Raw genomic sequence first — 27,726 nt, 5'->3', positions numbered from 1 at the left:
TGTTTGTCATGTGTTTGCTTAATTCAGGGGGTTTATATTCATACTATTAATCTAATTCAAACAATGGAATTGATGGAATTGATTTACTGTAACAACAAGTGATTTTATAGAATTTATTAAACACAGGACATGTTGTGTTTAAATACGCAATAGTGCAACCTTTGTTTTGTTGTTCGTCTGATGCGTCATGACACACAGTCATATTATTATAAGGCCTGCTTTCAAGACATTTGACCATATTTACAGATATACATATTGTACAATGAAATATAAAATACATTTCACAGCTAACAGGTTTTCTATGATACTAACAAATAATTGAACTGGCTGAAAAACACTGATCTTTACGGTACAATTCATTTAGAAAATACAGTGCACATTTTGTAGTAACTGCAATCCCATTCATTATCATTCTCTGGCACTCTGTCCAAATAAATCGTTCATTTCCCTTTCTATATGGCCAAATGCTGAGATAGTGAAATAAAGTTTATATATTGTCTCCTCAGCAGTGTTTAAAGCATTGAATTCTCTATGAAAAGGCATGTATATTATAAAAGTATGAATGACATCTATCAGTTGGATTTCCGTACTGCTCAGGTATTTTTGCAGCTTGTATTTACTTTGATGTGTCTATTTCTCTGGTTCATAATACCTCTTCTTCATGGCTCGATATTTCCTCAGGAAATAAAGAGCCTGTAGTTCCTTGATGACAAAGTCTCCACGGCCCACAAGCTTTCTGATCTTCTCAGGGTCCGTCTCGTCTTTATTCTTCATGAAGGCTGACTTCAGGCGATCCCTAAAGTACACTGCTCCCTGGGGGTATTCACGGCCTAGATACAGCAGCTTTTTAGGCATGAGAACAACATAGATGCCATTAAAACACATAACATATCATCGTGTTGCATGTGTAATGTTTTGAAACTGTTGTGGGGTTTACTTACATTTTTATACAGCCTGATGACATCACCCTTTAAAGGGTTGGCCATATCAAAACAGGTACGGAGGTCACACTGAGCAAATGCCAAAAACAAAAAGAAGAGTGTTCAGACAAGACAGCATTTCCTGTCCTGAAAGACATTACGGTATTTGCAGTAGCCAACTCATTCTTCCTTCAGTCACCACTTAAACTGGTCACTGGTTAATCCTTGACATGTATGTACAAGCAAAAGGAACGTAACATTTAAATTACCGTTGGCTTAATAGCTATAACGGTTTATTTACTAAACAATACACACAAGCTTCGATAATGATGGATACATGCATTCTTTAGTCATTTAATTAATAATCAAACTGTTTAAGAATACAAACGGGCATCACCTTCTGTCTTTGTTCGCCCTTCTAATGTTGCTAATGGTTCTCCGCAGCGCGAGGCTGGTCAGTAAACACAGTCGTAAGTTGTTCCTTTGTGTCGCAAATACAAATTCACAGTCACGCATGCGCAGGTGTTTCTATGGTTACTTCGAACGCTGAGAAGTCAGTGAGTCAGAGAATGGTGAGTTTTCACGGTTTATCCAAAAAAGAGGCCGGAATGTTATCATTTTGACGCCGAATGTAAGCTAACAGCTAAGTTCTGCATTAGTTAAAGACAAAACCAGACGAGTTTAACTAATTTTATTTCTAATGTTTACCTTTCAAAATAGCCCCACCTTAACTTTCCTGTCTTTTCTTCAGTCTCATACTAATTTCCCCATTCTGCCGGACAGACACTGACATCTTCATTAATCCTAATCTTAATCATTTTAAACAATCTGGTTTCAAGTCTGCCAAAAAAGGGGGTAAGATGAATAAGGCACAGGCGCAACGGCAGAAGGAGGAAGAGGAGAGGAGGCTGCAAGAGGAAGGTAAATCTGCACATCAACTATTTAGCTCTATTAATTAAAATGACAACATGAGTCCATCTGCAAGCATGTGTTGAAAAAGGCCTCATATTGTGATTTTCCTAAACAGGAGAGGCCCGTCTGCAGCAAGAGAGACAAGAACAGGAGCGACAGGAAAGAGAGCGGAAGGAGCAGGAGCTAGAAATGCTCGAGTTTAAGGTACGTTGTTTTTTGGATACTATACACCAATGCGATTCAATAACTGCACTATTAGAGCTTGTAGTTTGATGACTGGAAATGATCAAAACAGACAACTCGTTGTATTTGTTTTTATTGAAACAAACATTTCATTTGTCCCTATACTTCTGTGTACATTTCGGCCAGTCTGGATTTAGAAAAATTGACCTTGTATACGACCTTAAACTGGATGAGAGCGAGACGAGCACAGGACGAGACAGTATGTAGATTGCGTATGACTTCGTGCCACCAGTCTATGTCTAGATGGAGTCCGAGCTCAGCCTCCCAGGCAGCTCCTGTTTTAGAATTAGACAGGTCCCCGAGGTCCAGAGTGCGGCAATAGATCTCAGAGATGGTCCCATAATGGAAACAGAGATGTACATTGTTGCCGGGAGATTTGCTTTGTGCTGGCAGGACCAAGAACGCAGAGAAGGAGAACTGAGTGAATTGCACCATCTGCTGGAGCATAATTGTGCTGCAGTAACCAAATGGAAAGTTGAGGCAACAGAAAAAGCCAAGGTAGTGTTTCTGCATCATGATCGTGACACATCAATAAAACTTTCAGGAGCAACGACACTACTTGTTTTTTCTGTCTTTGTACAGTGGGAGAGGTACAGGCGCTGTGACAACATTCCAGACCCTGCAGTGCAGCAGGATATCAACACATACATCAGCCTGTGGAGAGATGACCCAGAGGTCAACATGTCACTTTTGCTCAAACAGTGTGAGCTCACTCTACAGGTTTGTGTGTGAATTCTGATGAAGTCATTTAATAGTACGTGCAAGAGACTAGTTGAGGGACTTGGGGATCGGATCATGAGAAAACCTGAATCCTAGACAGTTATTTATCGATTGCATTGTTTTGTTACAAAATGCCTCTGATAGCTAGTGGAGGAGCTGGAGGGCCTCCTCAGAGATGTCACAGATTCAGCCGAGGGTCTGAAGTACCAGGAGACCCTCATGTGTTTGCAGGAGCTAATCCACTCTAAACACCACCTTGCCGCTGAGGAGATCCTAAAGGTACGAGAGAACACACTCCATACAGCCACAGATTTTGTCCACTACACACAATGATGGTGCCTTGTTTTTTCATTGTTTCTCTGCCTCGTGACAGAGTGCCAGTGCAAACACTGACATGAAAGGCAACATGCAGGCTGTGGTCAAAGATGACAACAACACGCTGTGTCTCTGGGCCAACCTCAAGAAGAATCCAAGGTTTGTGTGTGTGTGTGTGTGGGGGGGGGGGATTGTACATACTCACTGCTCCCGTAATGGATCATCTGTATTGGTGTAATGCGTCACGCTCATCTTCTAAATCCAGGTTGAAAGGTTTTCACTTTGAGGAAGTCGGTCTGGGCTTTGAACTGCCCAAACAGCTGGTCGTGAGCGACATCGCCGTACGGCTCCTCCACACACGCTATGACCACCTGTCCACGCTGGCCAGGATAGCTCACCTTAGAGTACACACACCCAGCTGCAGGTCTGATACTGTTACTACTGCTATAAATACTGCTGTGTATTATTACTGTAGTCTGTACTATTGCTGTTGACACCTCCTCCTTTATCATTACTGGTGCAGCAAATACTACTGTGACGTTAGGTAGTGGTGGAAGAAGTACTTTAAGTGAAATTAGATATCACAATGCAAAAGCACTCAAATGTAAAGCTGCTGCAGTCTTAGTGGAAACACCTTCTACCCATAAGAATGCGGATTTTGTAACAAAACCAAGCAAATGAAACAAGAACAAGTTGACACACTCTTTTATACTTAAGTACTAAACTTTCATGGCTCAAAGTAGTACTGCTGCTACAACTACTCTGACTGTTACTGGCACTGTTGTATCCACCTCCTACGTCAAACTCTCAAGACACGGCTGGTAACTTAACGTAACCACATCCTCTTTGTTCCAGTTTACCGCCTCATCTTGTCTGTTCGGTCCCAGGTCTCTCTCGGGCGTGGAGGAGGTTCTCGCAGATGCAGATTCACCCGAGCAGGCAGAGCAAGACGGAAACAGGCAGGCTAGAGATGACACGGAGAACTCGGCGCAGCCAAAGGCAGAAGAGGAAGTGCAATCCATCCAATGGTCTGAAGGGAGGAAGGTGAGACGGTTTGGACCCTGGGCTGGGGTTATAAATTCAAGGTGATTTCATCTGTGTTTCAGTGTCCTGTGTCTTACTTTCATTATTGTGGCCTTTGAATTTAGCGGAGTGCATTGAGTGGACAGTCATTCAGAACAAGTGGACTTTCTGTGAAGGATGAAGCTGGACAGATACAGACACAGATGGAGGCACTTTCTGGTAACATTCCCTGCCTGACAAGCAAGCACTTCCCTAAACTGTCAATGTTCTTACCCTGTCCCAGATGATTCTGTTGTCTCCCTCCTTAGTTGACGGGGGCTTCACACCATCCCAAGTAGAGCTGAATGAAGAGGACAGTGGTGAAACTGTCCAGGTAGTGGACCTACTACAGTACACGCCTCTGGGTGGGGTCTTCTACTTTGATCTGTTCCGCCTCCCGCCACAAGCCCGCCACGTCAACGGCTGGGAAATTAGACAGGTGAATGGAAAGGATCAGAACAGAATAGGCCCCTCGGGTGGTGTGACCCGGGACATTTATCTGTCCCTACACATCTGCCTCTCTATTCCTAGGTGTTAGACACAGGGCTTCAGGAGTTCCCTTACCCAGTGGAGACTCCCCAGATTCAAAGTTCCTTCGCCAGTAGCTTAGACGACCCCGGCGCCATCACCGGCCCTCCTATTGGTGTATCTGTGAGACTACCTGACTCTGTGGTCTTCCTGGAAAGTCCACAGGTGGCTCGCTGGGATGCTAAAGGTAGGACAGACGGATTCAATCTACATTGTCACAACATCAATGAATTCCTCAGATATGAAGGCAGATCTGGGGAATTAATGAATGGCACCAAAAAGTAGTGGATAACGTAATTGGCTTTGCACCCAGGGAAGCAGTGGAGGAGAGATGGCATCACTGAGGTCTGTTGTAAGGAGGCTGAGGCCAAGATCTCCTTCAAAACAGATTCCTTCCATGCCTTCACGCTCATGCAGCACACGTATGCCAACCTGCCCTTCCAGAGCTGGGAGCTCCGACCACTGGACCAGCAGGACTCGGCCCTTTTCACCATCAGCGGGGGGCATATCCAGCTCAGCATCACTATCCAGGTGAGGAAACGAAACAAGCAAACAGAAAATCAAGGACCAACCGAAAAAGGAGGTCAGCGGATCATACCGGACTCTGCTGCTGTATTTGTGTTTGTTTGTGAGTAACAGGGTAACCGGTGTATGCTGCAGTCGAAGCAACAGAACGGCCTCAGCCATCTCACAGGGAAATGGATGAGTGGCCCCGCCCTGCAGAGAGCCATGATCAACTCTGGGATCAACATCTTTGTGAACGAGCACACCGACAAATACGTCAACACCTGTGGCAAGGTGAGCATCGCCACGTGGGAGGCAAACATGAGGCACTTAGTTAGCACGTAGTTAGTGGGTAAATCATTGCATAATGCAGTTTACTGACGCAATTACAATAAGCACCTATTGATAGTCTGTGGTTCATAAATTTTTGAGTGATCTGATAAGAAATAGACACAGTTGGACACAAGTCAAGTAAAGTTTCCTTAAAGTAAACTTGCTCTTTTCCATTTAAGTGTGACTCGAATGATTGATGTGCCGTACGAACAAACCAGTTTTACAACATCGTTCTGTCAATCAGAAGAAAGCGAGAAGTGGAGGAGAACACGATAATTATTTCCTTCCAAACATTATTTGAAAGTATATTTGTCCGACACTCAACACAGCATAGGAAACAAGCCAGGTTAGAAAACAATTCAGATTCAGATTGAGAATGTTGAGTTTTGCTGTGTGCACTCACTGTAATCAATTTCTTGTAATACTAACCTGTAGGTTTGTATCTTTCACCATCAAGTGAAGGATTTGGTCTCATTTTGCTGTATCATGTGATATCAGATCACTTGGCTACAGTTCTCACTTTTTCCAGCTGGATACGAGAGGTGATGTGTGTGTTTCTCGCCACTTTCAGGACCCACTTACAGAGCACGCTGCCTACGAACAGATGGCCCTCCTCTCCTCTTCCTGTGCTTTCTCGTGGAGCCGGTGGAATGCCAAGTGTGGAGCCGAGCATCTTGTGATGCAGGTACACTGTCACACACACTCACACACACTGAAGCTTGGTTTTGGCATTCCCCGTTTTGTTTCAATTTGAAGTGGCACTGCACTAAAGTCTTTCAAGCTAGATCTTCATTACTCAGAGAAGGGTGTGGATTCCCACTCATCTCCTCGAAAAATAATACACACACACATACACACAGATGATGCCTCACCAGCTTCCCACCTGCCATTGCAGACAACTGAACACTGAGCCAAACTCAATGCACCACAGCTGGGAATTGACAGTGCCACCCAGGCGCCATCCGCACAAACATTTACTCTCACACACACCCACAACCAAGCAGGAAGGCAGGCAAACAGATATAATCTTCCAGAATGAGGAAGATGGGAGTTGAATACTGTCACAATGAGGTTAAATAATGTCTCTGGTACCCAGCAATAGGCTGCACCATCACTTTCCTTTCCTCTCCTGATCTTGGCCAGGTATGTGAGCATCACGGCCCCTCCCCAGCGCCAGACGACTTGAGGAATCTCTACCTACTGGGGGCTCAGAGGAGTCAGAAACTGAAGATCTTGGAGGGTAGTGAAGCTTTCTCTCCCGAGCACTGTCCCGGCAGCGAGCTTCACTCTACGTTCATCCACATGCTGCGGGTCAGCATGAGTGCAGAGGCCATAGCTCGGACCAACAAGTCTAATTATCTGTTTGTGGACACAGTGCAGAGTCTGCTGTGTAACACAAGACCGCTTATCTACTCTTAATCTGTGACCAATCAGAAGTAGAGATGGACAGTTGGATACACAATGAAAATACTCTTGTATTGTATAATTGGCTACTTTATTTGTGCAAAGTTTCACCTTCTTTGGAACATAGAAAAGTGTATGAAGTTGAAATCAGTGTTAACCACAGCAAGAACTGAAGATGGACAATAAAAACCCTTTGGTGTCAACACTGTAACAATGTTGATTTATAATTTAACAAAACTGATATTCACAACTCACAAGTCAAAACTAACAAACTCATAAATATATAATATTTAAAAACAGTTCAAAATGATTTTATTACCAGTGTTTAGACTTTGAATATTTAAAAATAAAGTCCTCTTCAACTGATGGATTGATTAATGGAAATAATTGGAAATAATTCCAATAAAAAGGCTGGCGGGTCCTGTGTCCTCAAGTGCGTTCACTGATCCATAATCAAGAAATGTGTTCAAAAAGCCCCATGGCACCATCTGACTCATCGTCCATGAGGCTTCTCCATACATAACTGTGCTGCGGGATCACATCAGTGCTGCCAGCTATGACGAGCAGCAACGCCTGAATGTACAGATTGTGTTGGGTCTGGGGACATGATTGCCAGCAGTGCGGCTAGAAGACATTTGTTGATGGCTGCCAACTTTAAGAATTATGTCTCTTTACACGCAAGCACACACACATACATAAAGAAACCATACACTAAAGCAAATCGTGATGTGATGCATAAACTCCTCCATAGGGTTGACTATCCCCTGGTCTATGCTGTTACAGCCCGTCTATCTAGGAAATGTCAGGCACCAATAAACATCCCTCCGCATGGGGGTGGGACGTTTTTCTCACTTCATTGTCCCAAGTGGGCAAACATCTCAACAGGAGGCTGATGGGTGGTAGCACCATCCACCCTGGGTCTCCACTGGCTAGACAGGAGGCTGGCCGTTGTACCGCAGCCCCGTGTAGGGCCACAGCAGCTGCTGGATGGTCATCCAGGAGTCCCCGGTCCCCACAGGGGCAGCATCCACCGCGGGCTGCATCACCAGGCTGGCCAGAAGCGCTAAGAGACCTGCAGCAGGTGAATCGTGAAGTGGTAAAGCAATCTTAAGCATCTATGCCAAAAACTGTCACAGGCCACCAGACCAACAAGCACTCACACAAACCCATCTGTATCTAGGAAGAGACTCAGGATTTTTTTCAATTATTTTTTAACACGACAGTTTTTTTCAGTCAGCCAAAGTTGCTGCTGTGCCATTATCGCCTAGTACAAAAAACACTTTGATTTTGAATTGAAACAGCTTTAAAATTAAACTCAAATGAGAAATCCAGTGTACCTGCCAGCACCACTAACATGGCCAACCACAACCAGAGTCCCCTGCCGCCTCTGGCTCCTGCCGACGCAGACGCGCTGGAGGACATCAAGCTGTGGGACAGAGACTGGGCCATCCCTGGGTCTCCAACCGTCGGGCTGGGGGAGGGACTTGGACTAGAAAGGGACAACCAAAAGGAAGAAAAGATTTACAACGGGTTGTGACAGGAGATGGATGCCCACTGAGACAAATGGCATGAAAAAAAGCAAGATGGTTGAAATGGTTACCAAAAATGACACTTAGAGAAAAGAGTAAATCATTGCACAACAGCGGAAAAAGCATCATAGCAAAGACTTTAGGGCATTTGTGATAACACATGCAGTAGATGGAAGGTAGATATGTAGCGGCAATTTGCTTCGAACTGTATATCATCATCAGCAGCAGCAGCAGCAGCATAATCAAAAAGCTTTCAGCAGCACGGTTAGAGCAAATGGACATGGAGGTGGATTTGGGCACTGACTGCATGGTTAGTGAAGGGCAGCAGATACTTCTGGCCTGGAAACTGTCCACAGTCGGAGTTCTGTGCCAAATCAATTTGTTTCTTTGAGAGCGAGGGTGAGGGTTGCCTCAGATTGGCTCTCCAACTGTGGAAAGCTTCATTACACACAGGCCCCCTTACATGTGTGTGTTATGTTTCGGACAGTTCCCAGCTTTGGCCTCTCCTCCCGCACACACTTACAGCATTACAAAGAGCTCATCCTCACTCCTGACAGATGTGGAGGGAGGAAATCAGAAGGAGGTCAGAACAACAAAAACAGAAGGGCGGCGTGCAGAAAATACTCGATTACACAGCAGACATACGTAATGATGCTTTCAGGTGTTAGTAAAGGAAGCGTTCCAATCATCCAATCATTGATCTCAAAGCCAGGTCACAGCCCAAGGTCACAGCTCATTTGTGGACCTCACAGTTATGTCGATCGAAAAGCATTTGAGCCCCTGGAGCACCGAATAAATCAGTGGCTGCATATAGGAAGAGGTTCATCACTTAGGAGGTTCTGTGTGTTCCAGACCAATATGTGAGATAATCCAAGGATGCATTACAGATGAGTGCAGAAACATCCAGATTACAACTGCAGATTACAACTATAACGCTATAACCAGGAACCAAACCAACTAAATGATGATCTCTTCCACTATGCAGCTGCCTTGTGAGCTCTGCTGGCAGAAAGTGGTACTGCAGTAGGCCAGCGGCGCGCTTTTTTTTTAAGTTATAGACTAACGTCTTGAGTGACAGAATGATGGAGGCGAGTTTGTTGCCCAGCTCAGTGAGACTGGACTTCCTCCTCTTTACCACCGGCAGCTCCCTCTGCTCGTCCTCCAGTGGGCAGTCGGCGTTGTCGCAGGAAGCCCTTGGGTCACACGTGGGGTTAGGCACTCACAGACACACACAGTGCAGCCACATATTCAAACACAGGCAGTGTTCACAGCCTTAAATGCCATCCAATTACACACGCAAGCGGATCCAGACACACACACAACGCTGAAATTCACACTGATGTCTTTGACTTTAAAATTATTTCCCGCCACAAACACAAACTCAATCCATGCCCAGCGACTGCACCCTCCTGCTCAGACATCAAAACAAACGGGCAAAGCCTTTCCACACAACCTATCACATATTTGGAGAGCATTAAAAAGTGCCTCTTTCAGCTCAGCCAAGTTTCCATATTAGCATCTTGCTCTCATCATCCAAACATTTGAAAGCAAATTGGTGTGTGGTGTCCAAAAGAGTGACCACATGACCTCTGACACAGGAAATATCAGCTTCATTTGGAAACTGTTCCAAGAGGATGTAGGCTTGTGAACACACGACTCATGCAATGTTGGACCAGATGCATAAAAGATGGCTGGCACCGATTCTTCTCAGGTTGGAATTATCAACCTAAACATGAAGCTCTAATTTGGTCCTTGTAATGGATATCAGTGCGGCCATCTTTATGCATCTGGTTCTACTTTCAAAAAGGACGAAGCCAGAGCAGTGCGCCCCTCTGCCCGGCCGCTCTTACCCCTTCATCACCAGAGAGGGCTCTTCCGTGTCAACCCACGCCGCGGAGCTAACAAAGCGCTTTAGCGGGGGCCGCGCTGTGCTCCTCCCCGCCACCGTCCTGAAACCACCATTATCACATACAGTAGGGGGGGAGCAACAACAACAACCCTACGTTATAGCAGCGTAAGCCTCTGCGGCTTCGTTACTTCAACGGCAGCGCTGGTGTGCAACACTTGAGTCCTTTAGAAACAGATCTTTGATTTAATTTCAACCCATACATCCACCTCTGCATACATTCATTACCATGTTCAAATATCTAACAAACCAGGTGTTAGACATATACTGTACATGCATGCATCCATATACAGGCACCTACCAAGGGGATCGCCTGGTCAGTCTCTCTGTCTCGGCCTCGAGGGAGTCTGGCGATTTGGACTGTATCGGAAAATTTAAATAATTGCAGTCAGAGCAAGGTACAAGAGCTATCCAATGACTTCATGATACACAGAATGTTAAAGTGAAGTCCTCACCGTGTCAAAGTGGATGTTGCCTGCGCTAGAGCGAGGGATGGACGAAATGCTGACACGCCGGGATGACGACTGGGAGTGGACACAAGAAACAATAGTCAGACTTTATTATGGTCATGTTGATGTTGTGGAGTAAGGCTTCTGTGCGTTTTAGCAGCAGCTGACCTTGTAGTACTGTGCTGTGGCTTGCTTCTTGCCACGGAAGTCATCTGGAATGAACAGATCTCGACTTTAATATGCACACAAACCGCCAGCATAGACAGCATGTTAAGCAAACAAGTAAATGCATGCAAATATAACAAATCCCATGTTTGTATGCCACCTGCACTGGACTCCAAACCTTTATCTGTTTGTGAACCGAATGATCTCTCGTTCTGTAACATCGACTCTCGTAGCTCCACCAGCTCGGCATGCTCCTTTGCATACACCCTCCTCAGGTTCTCCACATGCTGGATCATCACCTCCACCGTTTTACCAATGCGATTCTCCTGAACATCAACACAAACACAAGGGTCCAGATGATCAGCCACACCATCTTATCCACAATATGGTCCAGGGAATAAAACACTCCGTGACAACGACCCACACCTGGTGAATAGCTCCTAGCATCTCAGAGCGACTGGACACCCGGGTCATGGACTGGATGAGGATTTCCAGGTTCTTCTGGAGCCTGTGGACGATTTCCATGGACTGGTTGTCTTCTTCACATCTAGGAGCCAGAGCCTGGAGAACAGGGATGGAAACAAAAGACGGAGACGAAGAATGGCATTTCCATCAAAACACTCGGGACTCCTGTCAGGAGAAAAATTGCAACAGATTCTCCATTCTGACCCCATTCAGACGCACTGACCTGCAGTAAGCCCTGGCAGCTGGACACCTCCTTGCGGACGTTCTCCTCCGCCAGGTCACGTGACCTCTCCTCCAGCCGCAGCCTTTTGTCTAGGGTGAACATGTCGCACTTGACGCCCAGCGCCAGGCGTTGGAACTCCGTCTGACGGCGAGAGAGAGATGCACAATTTATTTTCCTGTCTTGGCATTGCTGTGTACGCGTTGTCAGCAATCGGTGCCAAATGCAAAGTATGGCTGCAATGAATACTGCTTTCTCACATTTCCTTATATGCTGAAGCCGGAGGTACAACATGTTATTATTCTGCTAGAAGGAACAGGAACATATAAAGCCTCACTACTCCCCCATACTGGATTCACATAGTGAATAGTTTGCATGTTTGAAAAAGATAGTGATACACAAATGTATATATGCATAAAGGTCGAGAAACTACAATGGCACAACTACAAGATGGAATAGTGAACATACCTCAATCTCCTTATCGGTCGGCGACAGGCTGCAAAGACCACAGCACAATCAGGGCTTGCAATGTATATGCAACGCACACAGGCATGAAAATGGATTTAAACATAATCTGTGAACATTACTATGATCCATTTCTGTTACCTGTGCTTCTCCTCTTTGCCGGTCTCGCTCTTGTCAGATATCATTGACTTCTCAGCTAAAAAGGGAAATTACAAAAAAAAATACATTTCTATCAATAGGCATCACAAAGAGAGAGTATATAATGCTCATGTGTGCCATACGTACATTCCTTCTCCGTGACCACGCTGGTCTCACTCGGGTCCTTCTGACCCTTGTGGGCATCGGGGGTGCGCGACAGCTCCTGCAGGGTCAACCGGACATCCATTAGTGCCTCCCCTTGCTCCCGCTCGCCCCCCAGCTCGCCTTTTAACGCTAATCCCTCCGTGCTCACTCTGCCCTCAACAGCCACATTCCTCTTGCTCCCTGCACACTCCATCAGTCTGTCAGCGCTCCTTACATAATGAAAGGTGAGCAAGTCAAAGCGGTTGGCAGCGTTGAGGCTCTCGCTTTTAAATGGTAGCCTGATCCTCGGCAGAGCCAAAACAGAAAGTGTGCTGTGTTTCCTTCCTTCTTTCACTCACCCACCCACACACACACACACACACACACACTCAACTCACTCACATAGCTGGAAATACAACATTTTCTTTAAAGGTCACAATGTCACACTGAATGAAAACAGCAATGACGCAATCACATCACTGAAATACAGAAATTGGCCTAACCCTAACCCTAACCCTAACCCCACACACGCATCATCAAACCTCCTCAAAGAAATACATTAAAAACAAGTCTGATCCTTATCTCACCACCTCTTTTTTAATCTTGCCAAGTAAGGGGTTGGAGTCCTTTGTGGCCACTGCACTGGCCTGGCTGGGGTCAGAGGTCAAACTGGCCATGCCGCCTCCCTCTTGGGACAATCCGGTCGGCGAGAGAGGAGAGCCACCGGTGTTGCCAGTGAGCTCGTTTGTCCCTGGAGGGAAAAGTTGAAACGTGGGCGGTCAAACTTACGAGACGTGGATGTGAGAAGGCGTGGACAAACGGTCAGCTCTCTCCCTCTCCCTCTCTCTCTCTCATACCTGCCATGTTGGTCGCCCCCGCAGCACCTTCCAGCGCGCTCTCCTCCTCCTCCACCAGCACAGGTAGCAGGCTTGCGCTGGAAAACATACTGCACACCTTCAAACACCTGAATTCCAATGGTGGCCAAATCACATCTTAACCATGGACGACCCGTTTCACGAGTACGGCTGAACCAACTCACCTGTCCTCCACCGCTGCGGATCTGTCAGCCAACTGGTCCCGGCTCAGGCTCTGAGATGGGGAGAAGTGAAGGGAGGGAGAAAGAGAGAGGGAGAAGGAGGGAGGGGGTGAGAAAAAGGCAGGTGGCCTTGTGGTGAATTCTTCTGTCCTACATTGCAGGAAATGAGTCAATGATTAAAAGACACACATACACACCAAACACACACACACACACAGTGACATGTATATTTGCATGCATTTAGCGGACCTGTCCCATGGCGGCGAAGTAATCTAAGCAACAGCGTGTGGATGAGAGAAAGATTGGGCCGAATCCTTATATAACATGGAGCTTTGTGGAGAGCCCCACAGCTGCATGAATGTTTCTCTGTGTGTTGAGAAGGGTGCTCAGAGAACGTTTAACACTGGCACAGTACTAAGTAGTGGGGGCGGACTGGCAGCACACACACTCACAAACGCACAAAGCAGCAAGGTGAGTGCCACGAGCTGTGCAATGGGACATTGTGTAATGACTGTACATAACATCCATATTGAGAAATTAGGAAGGCCACTGTGTTTCAACAGGGATGCCAAACACTCCCCAAGCATCAAGCGACGACAAGTTCTGGGAGCAGCTCTAGTTTTTGTAACTTGTATTCCAGGTTCGATTCAACAAGAACAGGAAGTAACCTGGGTGATGTCATAGAGGTTTGCTCCCCCCGGCTGCACAGCGCCCTCTATAGCCACTTAAGCCCCCCCCCACACACACACACACAGTGGAACATCTTAAATCTGGATATCAGAGTAGATTTGATGGGATGAATGTGTTTTTTTAAATACATAAATATTGCAAGCAAATATCATAGCGTATTACAGATGTACAGTAAATACCACCATGATCAATACGAAGCTTAACATTAATTGTGTCCATACTAACCAGCTCTTACATAAAGCAGGGACCTAGTTAACACAACTATGGAAACATCTTCAAAGCTACAAGGCAAAGTCTATTTGAATATATCCAAATGATTCTTTTTACAAGGAAAACACATCCACAAATCTTCATCTTTGCCTTTACATCTCATTCTCTTCATGTGTGGAGTGTAACAGGGCGTATTCAACACACACACACAGGCGCACACAGAGCCTGAGAAAGTATTTCTCAGCAAGGTGTCAAACCAGCAGCACTGTGGTCAAAGCATCAGCATGGAAACCTTTGCACAGCATCGATTCCAACACGAAAGCATAGCAGCTTTGTTGTTTAGAATACACATTAAGGAGATGCACCTTAAACACTTATTAGCCCTGGAACATACAGGAAATGCATTAAAAATGGACTGAGACAGACCTTTAGAGGAGCAGATGAACTAAAATCTATTTCTTCTTACACTTAAAAGCACACTTTTATATCTGCAGAATGGCTTTCGCAGTATTGGTTTAACCTTAAATACAGCCAAAATCTGCAGCTTTGACTCTTTAACCAACAAGTTAACACTTCAAATACCTGAAAACACCGATAATAAGATGTTTCGTACTTACTTGACTCACTGGCTCATGGGAGCTGGTCGTCCATCATGTCACCCCCTCCTCGATTAGCGAGGAAACTGACAGCCACCTCAATCTCTGACCTGACAGTTTAGCCTTTAAGTTGAAATGTTCCTGCCCCCCTAGGCCAAGCCACCCCTCTCCTCCCTGCCGTTGCCAGGTTTCCCCCGCCTTAGCTCGTATAAAGGCAACCCAGCCCCCGCCTTGCCTTCCTTGTCGAACCCCCGCCTCTATTTCAAAATACACCTACTTGCCACCACGCGAAGACGCACACAATGTGGCTGAAAGAGAGAGAGAGCGAACAAAAAAGAGGAAGGGGAAGTGGAGAGGAGAGTGCACTGACGAGAATAGAGGAAGTTGTATCCCCCTGTGCATTTCAACTACCTCCTTCTGTTGCTCACCTTCGTGACGCTCATGTCTTCTGTTGTAGAGTCAACCTCTCCTCCTCCGCAGTTTGCGCTGCTCGGTGGATGGCTGCTTAAAAGTGAAAGGTCAAAGGTTAAGAAGAACTTTCATCTCAGGCGTCGTTACATCTTGCGCACTTTGTTGTTGTTTCTGGAGGGAAACGACCGTGATATTATGGGACAGACAGAGACGGGGAACAACCTTGGTGATGGTAGTGATGTTGTGGGTATGCAAAGCACGGCTGCAGAAACGAATTAGTGTGAGAGTTCCTCCCATAGATAGGAAAGCAACCATTTGACTAGCAAATACTGCGTCCCAACCCATGGAAGGGTGACTCCTGTTGCAGCTATTGATAATTCATAAAAAAGCAGAGATAGTTCATACTGCTATGCAAAATATTCAGAATGTGGTCATAATTCTTTTAAATGGCTTGTTCTATTCATTTACCTCTCTGTTAGAGCGACACAATCTCCTGGCCCGGCTGTTGTGCTGTCGGGTGCGGCGATCTCCGGTGTGTTGCCAGGTGTGACGGTTCGGTCCTGATCAGGCAATGTGTTCAGCTCGTGGGCTGGACTGCCGGGGTGAGACCGCGAAGCCTCGAGGGTCCCTGCATCTGAGATGAGACGAGTCACTATAATGTGTGACGATCGATGCATCACAGGAGTACATACAGTCTGTGATACACTTTAATAGAGTGAAATTCTTTCTGGATTTGAAAGAAACACAAATATTGTTCATGTTGTGGGATTCAGCTGTTTTTGAACTTGTCAGTGCATAAAGTATAGCAGGCAGGGAGAAGGAAGGAAGGAAGGGGAGAGAGAGAGAGAGAGAGAGAGAGAGAGAGAGAGAGAGAGAGAGAGAGAGAGAGAGAGAGAGAGAGCTCACTGTCGTTCTCCGAGTGGGCTGGATCACTGAGCGCGTTCGTCTTTGGGTGTCCAACGCCGACAGCTTGTGAGTGGGTGTTTGGTGGCACTGCTGCCTCTTCCTTGAAACACACACACGCACGCACACACACAAAGTGATAAATATTCATAAAAGCACGGGGGTGAAAAGATCAAATAAGCACAACACACAAACCATGTACCAAACAGCAGTCTCACATTCAGTCAATAGAAACAAATATCTGTCAATTGACAAGATATTGCAATAGAAAGCGACAAAATAACAGCTGACACACAGCACAAAGCATCTGCACCGCCACCGACAGATTGCAGAAAAGACCATCAATTACTGTCATCTCCAATGGAACTCAGAAGCAAGCATCCCCGGCTGTGATAACGTCCATAAAGTGTAAAAATGTAACAATGACGAGTGTTTGAAAGGACGCTGTAATGTTGCAATTCTGAAATGTAGTGGAATCTACTGGATTCCAACACATTTTGCATTTCAAATTAGAGATTGTCTTTCATTTCTGTGATATGTAGTTGTTATATAGGGAAGATTGAGTGTTATTCTGTAGAAGAAAGGGAACAGCGACGACACGAGCAGACAGAGCGTCGCGTCTGTGACCAGAGACTGTGATCAACAAGCAAGCAGGGTATTTGTTAGGCAAATGGAAGCGTGAAAGAAGGGCGACTGGGAGAGACAAAGTTTGACACTGTGCAATTAGTTTCAACTAGTAAGGCCTGAAGTTGGCCAACAACACTTAAAAAACATTTCCACTTCCTTTACACTGCCCAGAAATCGTGACAACCGACGTGTTTTTATCTTTCCTTTTCTGGGAAAGGTAACCTAACCAAGAAATGCGATCTGCACCTGCCTCGTTGTGTGCCAACGTAGTATCACGTCTGGCACCTGGCCTTGGAGCGCCTGCAGGCTCGGTGCCTTGCTCAAGGGCATTCTAGACTTGCAAACAGAGTGGAAATTACCTGCAAAGGCTGACCGTTGACATCCGGCTCTGAATGAGGGCTGTCGACAGCATCTGTGTGGGGAACAGAGAGAAGAAAGGTGAAAACGAGACAGAGCAAAATTATTAAAGCATTAAAAAACTGTGGTAATGACCTCGTTAACTGCACCTCGTTAGGCACTGAGCTGAAGGAGGGGCAGAAGGGTTAAACGGCGACATTGGCACGCACACATACACACTAATATTCTGTTTCTCTGCCTGCCTGGCCACTCATGCATGCAGAGGAACGGGGATTACCGAGCACTCACTGAAGTTGACACCTGGCCATAGAAGGACCTTAAGGAAGGAAATTGCTTCCATATACTGCGTGAACACACACATACCCACAGCCTTTAGGCCACAACAGCCATAGAAGGTAGGGGTCCACTTACAGGGGCTGCAGAGTTTGTTTGCCCTCACAGTGTGTGTGTGTGTACTGTGTTGGTACTTCAAGGGTGACTGAGGGACCCTGTGACTTCCATGGATTACAGGCGGGACAATCCACTCTCACTGTCGTCTCCCTCACCATATACACACACACACGCTAAGTGGACCTGCAGCCTGATGCACCACACCTGCTAATATGTGATGTGTCCAAATATATAATTGCAATTGGAATGCAATCCCACCCCATTTGGTTGTGGTCTGACAGGTAAGGACACACAAATGCCAAATAGGCATTATTTTAAGTAAAAAAAACATAGTGTGAAAATGTTATTTGCAACCCTTTTAGAGAATGTTTCAGTTGAAATGAATATTGAGTTGTTGTTTAGAAGATGCAGATTATCAGCCCACATTCAGACTGTATGAGGTGAGAGCAAGCCTCCGTTTAGCTCTGGTGTTTACTGGCTATTTCATCATGAGGAGGTATGCCAGTATTATTCAATGAAGAAGTTCCATTTCAAGTTCTTCCTCATACATTCATCGAGGTATGAGGAAAAAACTAACAATGGCCTGCTGACAAGACAAGTTTATCATTTTCGGCTCACCTGGGCTGTGTGCAGCTGTGTTCGGCCACGGCCAGGCGTCATCAGAGGGGGCACAGAGGGGAGTAGACGTGTCCCTCATGTGTGCCTCTTCTGCTTTGTCCCCCGGCTCCTCTGGGCCATCATTTTGTCCGTCCTGCGCTTTGCAGTTCCTCTCTAGGGGCTCATTTTTCAGGACAACTCGGAAGGCAAACTCCTCATCCCAGTCCAATTCTTCTTCAGGCTAAAACAAAAGAAGGACATAAGCACACACGACAGCAGAATCTCCCACCGCGATCATGCTTTTGCAAAATGCACTCATTGGCCTTTGGGGGACATTAAGTTAAGTGTACACTTTACTGCTGCTAAGGGATGATAGTTTAAACTTTAAAGATTTGAGTCGTTGCAAATGAAAGGTGCAGCATTTGTTGCCTTAGTTTAACAGTACAAACAATAGGGCTGTGATGGAAATGTCTGAGAGTGAGTCAGTGCATTTTGCGCAAGAAGCAATGCGTAGGTGTGCAAGTGCTTGTGTCTGATTCTCTCCACGCGCGTGTGAGTGAGTGTGTGTTTATGTGGGTACACATATCCACTTCAGCCGCCAACTCGCACTCAACACTCTTCCACCAGATACTCCATCTGTCTGAACGCAGTATTTGCCCCGTATGTCAGTGGCAACTCTTTTCCCCCTCCCAGCCTGTTAATATTCTTCCATTGTTCATACACGGAATAAAATGAAAATTTGTGTTCCAAGACTAGGTTCCCTGTTTAACAGAGCAGTTAATACTCCACTTCCTAATGTTTGTAATGTGTATACTTTAACCTCAGATTAAACTAAAATAGCCAAGATGTTTAGAAACTCAACTACATCAAGTGCATCTTTGCTTTTCTGACATTGTGGGTAAAGACATCATTAAAGAAGGAGTTAACATCACACATGGGTACAGGTATATGCAAAAAAGGGGGATTTGTGCCAAAAAGGCACTGGAGTCCAAATATCCCCCGATGCAACAAGTTGAAATGTATATTTCCTATAGAACACCCACATATTCCTTTTAATTCTATTTTAAGGATTAATAAATATGTGGCCTTCTGTCCCTCCCTCTGACCTCTGGCTCTGGTAAAGGGGTCTGGCATGAAGCCTCCCTGCTGTCCTGGGGAGCCTTCAGCTGCTCCAGCTCTTCGCACAGTTGCCGCCTCTGGTTCTCCTGCTCTTGCACCCTGTGAAACGACACAAAAGGCTGTTAACCAAAAAAAGGAGGATCCCTTTTTTTCTCAATTGACAGGATAGTAGAGGGAACTTTCTATTCTTAATTTCCAAAGCACAGACACAACAGACACAGAGCTCACTGGGGACTGTGTAGTGGACATACTGTACCCAATTCGCAGGCCCATGCAGTGTCCCATTCTGTTGCCCAGGGTGACCAGCGCCAGTTCCCTGACTGGCTCAGCAACGATTCCTTCACTTCTTAATCAGATTCAGTCGCAGTACAACTCTCCAATCATGCCCAAAGTCTCATACAGATCTTTAGCTCAGTCACACATTCATGACAACTTTAAAAGAGTTTTTAAAAGTAATACAGCTCTGATAAATCTGAGCTGGTCAGCCTGACCAGTTCTCCACACTCTGATCCGGTCTAACACCACATCTCTTTTATGTACCCAGAGAGGATGGCTGCTTCTTGTGCATACATGGACACAGGCACGTACACTCAGGCGAACCCATCCACACACGGGCAGATTAGTTCCGGTCTTGGCTGATGAGGTCAGTGAGGTCAGGATAAGTTTGACAGGTCTTGGACGGCAACCTCAGAAATGCCGACAGACGCACCGACTTGCAACCTCCCAACTCAAGTGTTATTCCCTGCTGTACTCACTTTACTATTACGATGGCCACACATGCACACGCAGACTTGCTCACCTGACTGAGAGGTGGAGGATCTCCGTGCGGGACCTCCTCATGTTGCTGGCCATCTTGATCAGCTCCCTCTCCAGTGAGTCCGTGTATTGTGCCAACTGGTCCAGGCTGAGGGCCCAGTCCGCCCTCCGCGCATCCAGCTCGGCCTGCACCGTCTGTTGGGGAGAGGAAGCCAGGAGGTCAGGCTCGCTCTTGAGTGAGAGGCCACTGTGTGCGGGTCACTATCCAGGGAGAAATCCACCAACGTAAAATGTTTCTATGCCAGACTAAAGAACTGTCAAAAGGGGAACAGTTGAGGGGAGAAACTTGCTATAACTGCACTCCACTAATGATTTCTGTCTCATTGGTATGTTTACTGCTGTATGGCAGGACGTGGCTAATGAATGCAGAGTGGCAACAATGCCATGGGAGGGGGAGAGAGAGAGGGAGAGAGAGAGAAACAGAAAGTAACAGTGAGGGAGGAGGGGAGTGGGCTGTGTTCACGGTACAACACACTGACTAAACGGCACTTGGAAGGGGCCTGATGGAGAGTTATATAATGTGGAAAGAGAGAGCAATCTCCAGAGAGGAGAGGGGGTGGGTGGGAGAGAGAGACAAATATGAAAGAGGCAGTGATAGAGAAATGGAGAGAGTGCAACAGGTACAGAGAGACCAATAGAGGTCACATTACATAAAACTGTGATTCATATGACAGGAAAAACAAGATGGCCCTATTGAGCCTTAACCCAGCACAAACTGTGAACCTGAAACTTAGCCTGACCTCGAGTGACACTGAATATTAAAATATATTGTGTGTGGGTGTGTGACGTTTGTGCAAGAGTATCCGACCTGAAGACTGACATCTGCGTCGCCCCCTGGCTGTGCATGGTGATGTAGCGAGGCCCGGACTCTGGACAGGACCGAGGAGGTTTCTGCTGCAAAATCCCTTTTCTGAATGCCACAAAGAGAGAAACTGCAAAATGCTACACCGTACAGCAGAATACAAATTGTTTAAGTAATATGTATGATCACCCAAGATACTACACCAGAGATTATGTTCACCCGGGCGTACTAAAGTCCACAAAAAGTTGCTCTGTAAATACTTTTGCAATCCTGCTTCCAAAACCTCAACAATTGGTCGACATACACACTTTACTATTCGTCACTTTCAGGACTACAATTCACCAACTTGCAGCCAGAAATGTCCAAGTTATGTCTTCAGTCTCAGTCATGTCTCACAAATCACCAGGTTGCTCAAGTCATCGTTAAAGAAACTGAAAACATTATTCATTCTTTATGTATTTTCAAGCATCGCTTCTGCTGTGTGTGATGCAGGTTTTGCCATAACCAAGCATCATCGGAGTGACATTGAAATATCTGACATTCATTTGCAACCCAAATAGGGAAAAAACATATGTAAAACATGGTTTACATGGGAACAAAGTGACGCCTTTACAGACACTTATTGTTCAGATGTCTCTCAGTCTCACCTGGTTATGAAGTCATTAACAAAGCTGCATTCACAAATCCACATCCATCACACCAGTTTACCAGTTTGCAGAGGAGGTTCTTGAACTCCAGAGACATGTGTTCAGGGCTCGGACCCTGCATCAGCAGCAGCACCTCCCTGTCCAGGGTCTCATCCAGCGGGGAGGCGACGCTCATGGTGGTGGATAAATGGTCAACTCCATGTTGAGCCTGGAGGAGATGGTAGCACATTGTACAAGGAAGGTGTTTTTTGTCAGTTTCTTCCTAAGTAACACACATCTGAATGAAATTGAAATTAAGGCACATTTATACCTCGATTGACTTGTAATATAATGGCTTCATAAAAGGCTTGAACTCGAAATGAAACAACCATGAATCCTCAGTCAATAAAAAATAAATGAAAAGAAAGAAGGAAGAGGAGAAAGACAGATGAGTGCTGACCTCCAGTGGCGACTGTGCAAGCGCCAGTTCCGTCTGTAGGGATCCCTGGGTGCTCTGGTTCAACCTGTAGGCCACGGACAGGGACAGGCCGGCTCTGTGAGGAGGGGGACGGTGGAGAGATAGAAGGTGAGAAAAAGGTGAAGGTGGAATGAGTTACAAACATGCAGGCTATCAACTAGAATAGGCTGGTTAACTGAAGCGAACAGCTTTAACTTACCCAGCTAAGTCTGGGTACATCATCTTCACCTGGTTCTCCAGCTTGTTCTTGTCTGCCCTCAGCAACTAGAATCAACAAAAGAAGAATCAGTTAATCTAATTAGATATTCAGAATCCAGACAGTCAGTGCAGTGTTTCCTCCTGTTTGTGGATTCAAACGGCGGCTTCTATGGAAAACCTTCCTATTTTGTATAAGTCAGAAAGTATGATATCTACAATTTTTGAGAGAGAGAGAGAGAGAGAGAGAGAGAGAGAGAGAGAGAGAGAGAGAGAGAGAGAGAGAGAGAGAGAGAGAGAGAGAGAGAGAGAGAGAGAGAGAGAGAGAGAGAGAGAGAGAGAGAGAGAGAGAGAGAGAGAGAGAGAGAGAGAGAGAGAGAGAGAGAGAGAGAGAGAGAGAGAGAGAGAGAGAGAGAGAGAGAGAGAGAATTGTGGGTGGTCTTGATGAATCACCACATGCTGTACTTGTGATTTACTTCAGCTAATGAAAAATGTAAAGTTTAAAAAACACAAACCTCTGTGACTGAAGAGTATTCCTCCACCGTTGCCTTCAGTTCCCTGATCTGTCTGCTTTTCTGTAAGAGAATAATAATAAATAGACAAATAAGATGTAAAAACTACAAAATTTGAAAAAGATTGGAAATGTTTTGCATATTGATTCTTATTCAGCAACAACTCTATTCCCAGTTCAGAAGAACATCATGGTGTACGATTAATGTGACAACTATCCTGTGGAATTCAAAACAGAACTGTGTATGACTGAAAGACATCAATTCAAGAAGCTGACAAATCTATGTACCAAATCCCTTCTACTGTAAATCAATGAAAGCCTCCATGTTCTTTTGTGTTTATGCATAGAGTGGCCAAATTGCTTTGGCACTGACCTCAAGTATCAGAGATTCCTTTTCACTTATCACAGCATCAAAGGAATGAATCTGCACCTGAGAATAGGGAGCACATGGTTACAGTGTTCAGTCTTGTCCAAGTCTAAGGTTAGTACATTTAGAGAATTTCAACAAACCAGATAGACAAACTAGAGCGATAGATAGATAGATAGATAGATAGATAGATAGATAGATAGATAGATAGATAGATAGATACAATAGTGGCAGAGAGAGAAAGACAACAGAGACTGTGAGGCACTAAGCAGGAGTAGGAGAGAAAAATGGAGTAAAGGCACCTGAAGGTCAGCGTTAAGGTCACACAGCTCCGCTATTCTCCTCTGAAGCTCGTCCATCTCCATGGTGACCTTGAAGTTCTGGGGAGCCATCAGAGGGGAGTCAGGGCAGCCAATCACATCCACACTTGTCCCACAACACAAACAGGTAAAGAGTGAAATCTGTGTGACCCGTCCATGAATGGCTGAAACAAAGCTGGTTCATTGACCAACCACCTCTCACCTCTTCCTGAAGAGACGTAATCTTGGCAATCAGACTCTGGTTCTCTTTCTCCTAAAGGAAAAAGAAGAAGAAAATCAATTGCACTGATTGGGTGGTGGGAGTCGCTGCTCCATTAACACATATTCCGAGAGCTGAAGAATGGAGAAAAAAGGAAACAGCGCGATTTCATTAACCAAGTATGTAAAGAGTATTAATTATGGTCCATGTTACCTCTATCCTCTATGAGCTGTGAGAGTGTGTGAGATTGTGCGTGTGTGGCTGACCATGTGTTTGCTGTGTGCAGAGGCACGAGCTCTGCCTTCCTCCGTGCAGCTCAGCGTCGCCTTCATCTCCTCCACCTCCTCTTTCAGCAGCTTCTCCTTCTGGGCCAGCTGCTGATTGCTGAAATCAGATGGACGCAACCACATGGAACTTCACAGCACATCTGCAGTACCGCATGTGTGAATGTGTGCGTGTGTGTGACGTACACCCTGGCCTGGTTGCGCAGCTCCTCGTTCTCCTCGGCTAGCTTCTGGTTGCTGTCCTCCATGTCCTCCACCGCCTGCTTCAGCTTCCTCACCTCCTCCTGGAGCTTGTGGTTGCTCATCTGGAGGTCGGCCACACAGTTCACCAGCTCCGATGTCTCACTGAGGAGGAACACAACACACACACACACAAACCTGTTTATAGACCAAGCACACATCCAGTCATGAGATGTGGATTCATCTCATGCATATACTTACAATTCTGCTCTGGATGCGTCTCCTCCAAAGGCCTCCAGGCTTCCTGATGTCATATTGAGCAGCATGGATCTCTTTGCTAAAACACACAGCCCCCGTATTACTCAAACACAGCATCAACACCACTCCAATCAACATTAGATCCAAGGACATCAGTGTGTGTGTGTGAGTGGGAGTTCGCGCTCACCGGCCAGGGTGTCTCGTAATTTTACTGAATCCTGCATTAGGTCTTCTGCTGATTCTTCCCTGCAATCGAACAGAGAAACATCACACACAGGCAAACTCATGATCTTTGCTCTTTACCAGATCTAGCAAGCAGACCTGAGCCCAGCAGCAACATGTACCATTCGATCATGACGGTGCGTAAGAGAGCTCAGAAACAATAGGAAAATTGTTCATATGTACAGAGCTGTTGGATCATGCTGTTAAATTTAGATGCACCGAGCTGAAACTATGGGAAAAAAGTCAGCAGCCCGCCTACATACAGCAGCAAACACTTGCATAACTCAAACAGAACATAGTGGCTCCTCTCTGAAAGGATGAACAGAAAACACTGCAGCATTTCCTGTGCCGTGTTGGGGTTTTTCTGTACCCGTTGTTGCGGCAGTCTTCAATCCACTCCTTCATGATGGCGTGGTACGTGTCCAAATCGATGGAGACGTCCTTCTGCTCGGGGTCCAGCATGTTGCACAGCTCCTCCAGGCCGCTGTCCTCTGAGGTGCGGCTGGTGGTGTGGCGCAGGTAGTCCACGATGCGCGACACGTACACTTTGCCTGGCGGAGAATTGATTATTTGCTTTTTTACAAAAACCTCCAGGGCCAGAAGATCCAAGCACACAAAGCTGAAGTTGAAGTGCTTTCCACAAGATGCTGCATTTACACTTGAAAACTGTGTGTGCGTGTGTGTACCTCGGCGCTGGGTGTCACAGGCATGGAAGATGGTGTCGAGCAGATCCTCCTCGCAGATGAGGCTCACTTCTGCCATGTTCTCCTTCCTGCTCTCGGGGGCCCCTGATGATCCAGTGTGCGCATTTGCAACACACGCAAAAACACGCAGAGGTCAAGCAACGCATTGTGCAGCCAAGCACATGACAAATATTCCTTTAGGGACCGCGTGCATCTGTAACACTGTGACGCACAATCACACCGTGAGGTCTGTGTGTGTGTGTGTGTATCTTCACGCTTAACTTTTATGCTGAATCATACATTTGCAAAGGTTATAGGGTCAGATTTGCAGCTGATCATTATTTAGATAAGTGAGCAAAGCAAACATAAAAAAAAAAAAAATCTTTATTCAGGTAAATTGACACTGATTTCTCTAAAGACATTTTAATCTTCAATCTTGTAAGACATTTAAAGCTTTTGGCACTCGCTTTGATTTTTCCATTTTGCTAAATCAAAGCTAGACTGACAAAAATGGTTTGCTACGAAAAAGTTTCAAATATAAAGTTTCACCAGCGAGAAATCAGAGAGCAACAGTCAAATCTACAAATGTAACTATATGTCGAGAATGTATTAACACTCTACCTTGTGATGTGCACAGGTTGTAAGTTGGACGCTCCTCCTTACCTCCATCTCCCATGGACAGTCTTTTGACAACCAGAGCTGGGTAGGGCAGCTCACACTCCCCTGAGCGGAAGTTGAGGTTGTAGGAAATGGTGCTGCGGCTCTGGCCGAAGGTACAAGACAGCGGTGGGCTCCTGCTCTGCTTCATGCCTTCGGGCTGCAATGGCGTGACTCCCCGTGGGAACGGAAAAAAATCTTTGGACTGGGTGGCTGGTGTTGAGCAGTACCTCTGTCTTAGGTCACCACCATCAGCCCCTCTCCTCTCTCCCAGAGTACTTGTGATGGTGTATGTGACATTAGCCGGCGTAGGGGGGATGCGCACGAATGGGGTAGGGGGGGTGAACGTAGTGGACAGAGGGTCAGAGGGAGCCGTTTTGTTCCTCTGGGAAGTCTTGGGGGTCGACATCCCCTCCCCTCGGCGCCCTCTCTCCCTCTGCTCCCCCTCGTCTCTGTGGAGGGCCCCTTTCTTCAGGATGGCCTCCAGGTTGTGCCTGAGGCCAGACTGGGGGCTGTCGTAGCTGCTGGAGGAGAGCTTTGGGATCTGGAAAGGTGAATTGGGCTCTCGGTCACCGCGCCACTGGATGGTCTGCAGTTTCCGGCAGATGCTGTCCACTGGGTTGTGGCGACGTTGGGACTGGGGGTTGCAGTAGTCCATGCTGCTGCAGGTGCGGCTGAAAAATATTGAAAGGAAATTCAGCCAAGTATGTATCTATTTAATGTGATTTGAAAATTCATACCACATAAAATAATTATTGTGCCTTTATTCATTTACACATTGTGAAAGCACACACACACTTAATGGGACACTCAATGCACCAAGTGGATTTATGTTAATTCCAATCTGATTATGGTGTTTCATCAAAACATGCATCTTCATCGGAGTAGAATCAGAGTATTTACGTGTGCATCGACAGTATCTGTGGCAGAAAAGGAGCAGGCATAAAGCAGTGTATGTGTGTGTGTCTGTGTGGATGTCTTACATAAGAACAGTAGTGAACAGATGGGCGCATTTCACTATGAGAGCTGCTATCACTGTCAAAACTCATCATGAAGGGAAATAGACTGAATGTTCTGCAACTAATGTTCTTAGAAATTGGCAATTTCAAATCCAGTCACCATCAGAATCTTTAGCTCTCTTCCTCTTTAGTCTTATAGGTTGATTGATGGGTTGACTAATTTTGGCATACAGTAGACGTTATCCAAATCTCTTCTTTATTGCTTTCCATCCACCCTACTTACCTATCTATCATTGTGAAAGACAAGAAGATAATGAAGAAAGGAAGAGTGGCTAGATGGAGAATCTGATCAAACCAATGGAAACACACTGAAAATCGGGGCTGACAGAGACAGGTGTGCAAATGAGTTAATTACCTCCCAGAGTTCCTTTAATAAACTACATTTCGCAGATAATTCTCTTTCAAAACAGCGTCAAACTGAATCTTAATCACACATCCAATAACACCGTTTGATTTCCACATTAACTTTGGTCACAGTCGATATAAATAAGCAATTTAGCCTGTAAAGTGAGTGTGAAATGGTAAGTGAGAAGCCCGTCACACTGATTTGACTTAAAACAGTGAGTCCATGCGAACACACACATGCCCCTGAGCAATAAACCTAAAATACACACATTCGCTAAACATAACGACCAACTCTTTCTTTAATTGAGCAAATTACCGTTGACCGATGGTGTGTGTGTGTGTGTATTTTTGTTACCTTTGCTGAGGAACTATTCCGCGTCGTAGGTTAACGTGTGTTTGTCCTCGC

The 27,726-nt window shown here is 45.8% G+C and overlaps 3 protein-coding genes across 3 annotated transcripts; 1 reads left to right on the top strand and 2 right to left on the bottom strand.

Moving 5' to 3' along the window:
- Positions 1–99: 99 nt before the first annotated feature.
- On the bottom strand, positions 100–1,403 carry lyrm5a (LYR motif containing 5a). Its single transcript, XM_076154021.1, has 3 exons — positions 1,318–1,403; positions 942–1,010; positions 100–843 (listed from the first exon to the last, which is right to left on the bottom strand). Exons 2-3 carry the CDS (start codon positions 984–986, stop codon positions 631–633), a joined length of 258 nt encoding a protein of 85 aa, XP_076010136.1. The 5' UTR covers positions 987–1,010; positions 1,318–1,403; the 3' UTR covers positions 100–630.
- dnai7 (dynein axonemal intermediate chain 7) lies at positions 1,351–7,402 on the top strand. The gene is made up of 16 exons (XM_076154388.1): positions 1,351–1,374; positions 1,760–1,841; positions 1,948–2,036; positions 2,469–2,573; positions 2,658–2,795; positions 2,940–3,074; positions 3,169–3,269; positions 3,376–3,534; positions 3,998–4,154; positions 4,259–4,352; positions 4,442–4,611; positions 4,704–4,887; positions 5,014–5,231; positions 5,340–5,498; positions 6,109–6,222; positions 6,681–7,402. The coding sequence occupies exons 1-16, from the start codon at positions 1,351–1,353 to the stop codon at positions 6,954–6,956; spliced, it is 2,205 nt and encodes a 734-aa protein (XP_076010503.1). The 3' UTR covers positions 6,957–7,402.
- On the bottom strand, positions 7,324–27,726 carry lrmp (lymphoid-restricted membrane protein). Its single transcript, XM_076154376.1, has 40 exons — positions 27,676–27,726; positions 25,963–26,630; positions 25,303–25,404; positions 24,987–25,167; positions 24,582–24,640; positions 24,398–24,473; positions 24,143–24,301; positions 23,939–24,056; positions 23,676–23,726; positions 23,456–23,533; positions 23,160–23,216; positions 22,791–22,850; positions 22,280–22,344; positions 22,063–22,156; positions 21,685–21,831; positions 20,983–21,084; positions 20,158–20,309; positions 19,346–19,457; positions 18,261–18,480; positions 17,255–17,307; positions 16,272–16,371; positions 15,834–15,999; positions 15,383–15,458; positions 13,462–13,511; positions 13,280–13,356; positions 13,010–13,173; positions 12,825–12,828; positions 12,426–12,776; positions 12,282–12,336; positions 12,144–12,171; positions 11,679–11,819; positions 11,417–11,551; positions 11,169–11,316; positions 10,994–11,037; positions 10,832–10,900; positions 10,678–10,736; positions 10,321–10,419; positions 9,535–9,663; positions 8,279–8,430; positions 7,324–8,013 (listed from the first exon to the last, which is right to left on the bottom strand). Exons 2-40 carry the CDS (start codon positions 26,612–26,614, stop codon positions 7,871–7,873), a joined length of 4,728 nt encoding a protein of 1,575 aa, XP_076010491.1. The 5' UTR covers positions 26,615–26,630; positions 27,676–27,726; the 3' UTR covers positions 7,324–7,870.

The sequence above is a fragment of the Genypterus blacodes genome, unplaced genomic scaffold (genome assembly GCF_046128005.1).
Source record: "Genypterus blacodes isolate CSIRO-AG114 ecotype Tasmania unplaced genomic scaffold, CSIRO-AGI_Gbla_v1 ptg000007l_1, whole genome shotgun sequence".
Classification (NCBI taxonomy): domain Eukaryota; kingdom Metazoa; phylum Chordata; class Actinopteri; order Ophidiiformes; family Ophidiidae; genus Genypterus; species Genypterus blacodes.
The sequence above is the reverse complement of the archived record's forward strand: the minus strand, read 5'-3'. Positions and strand labels throughout refer to the sequence as shown.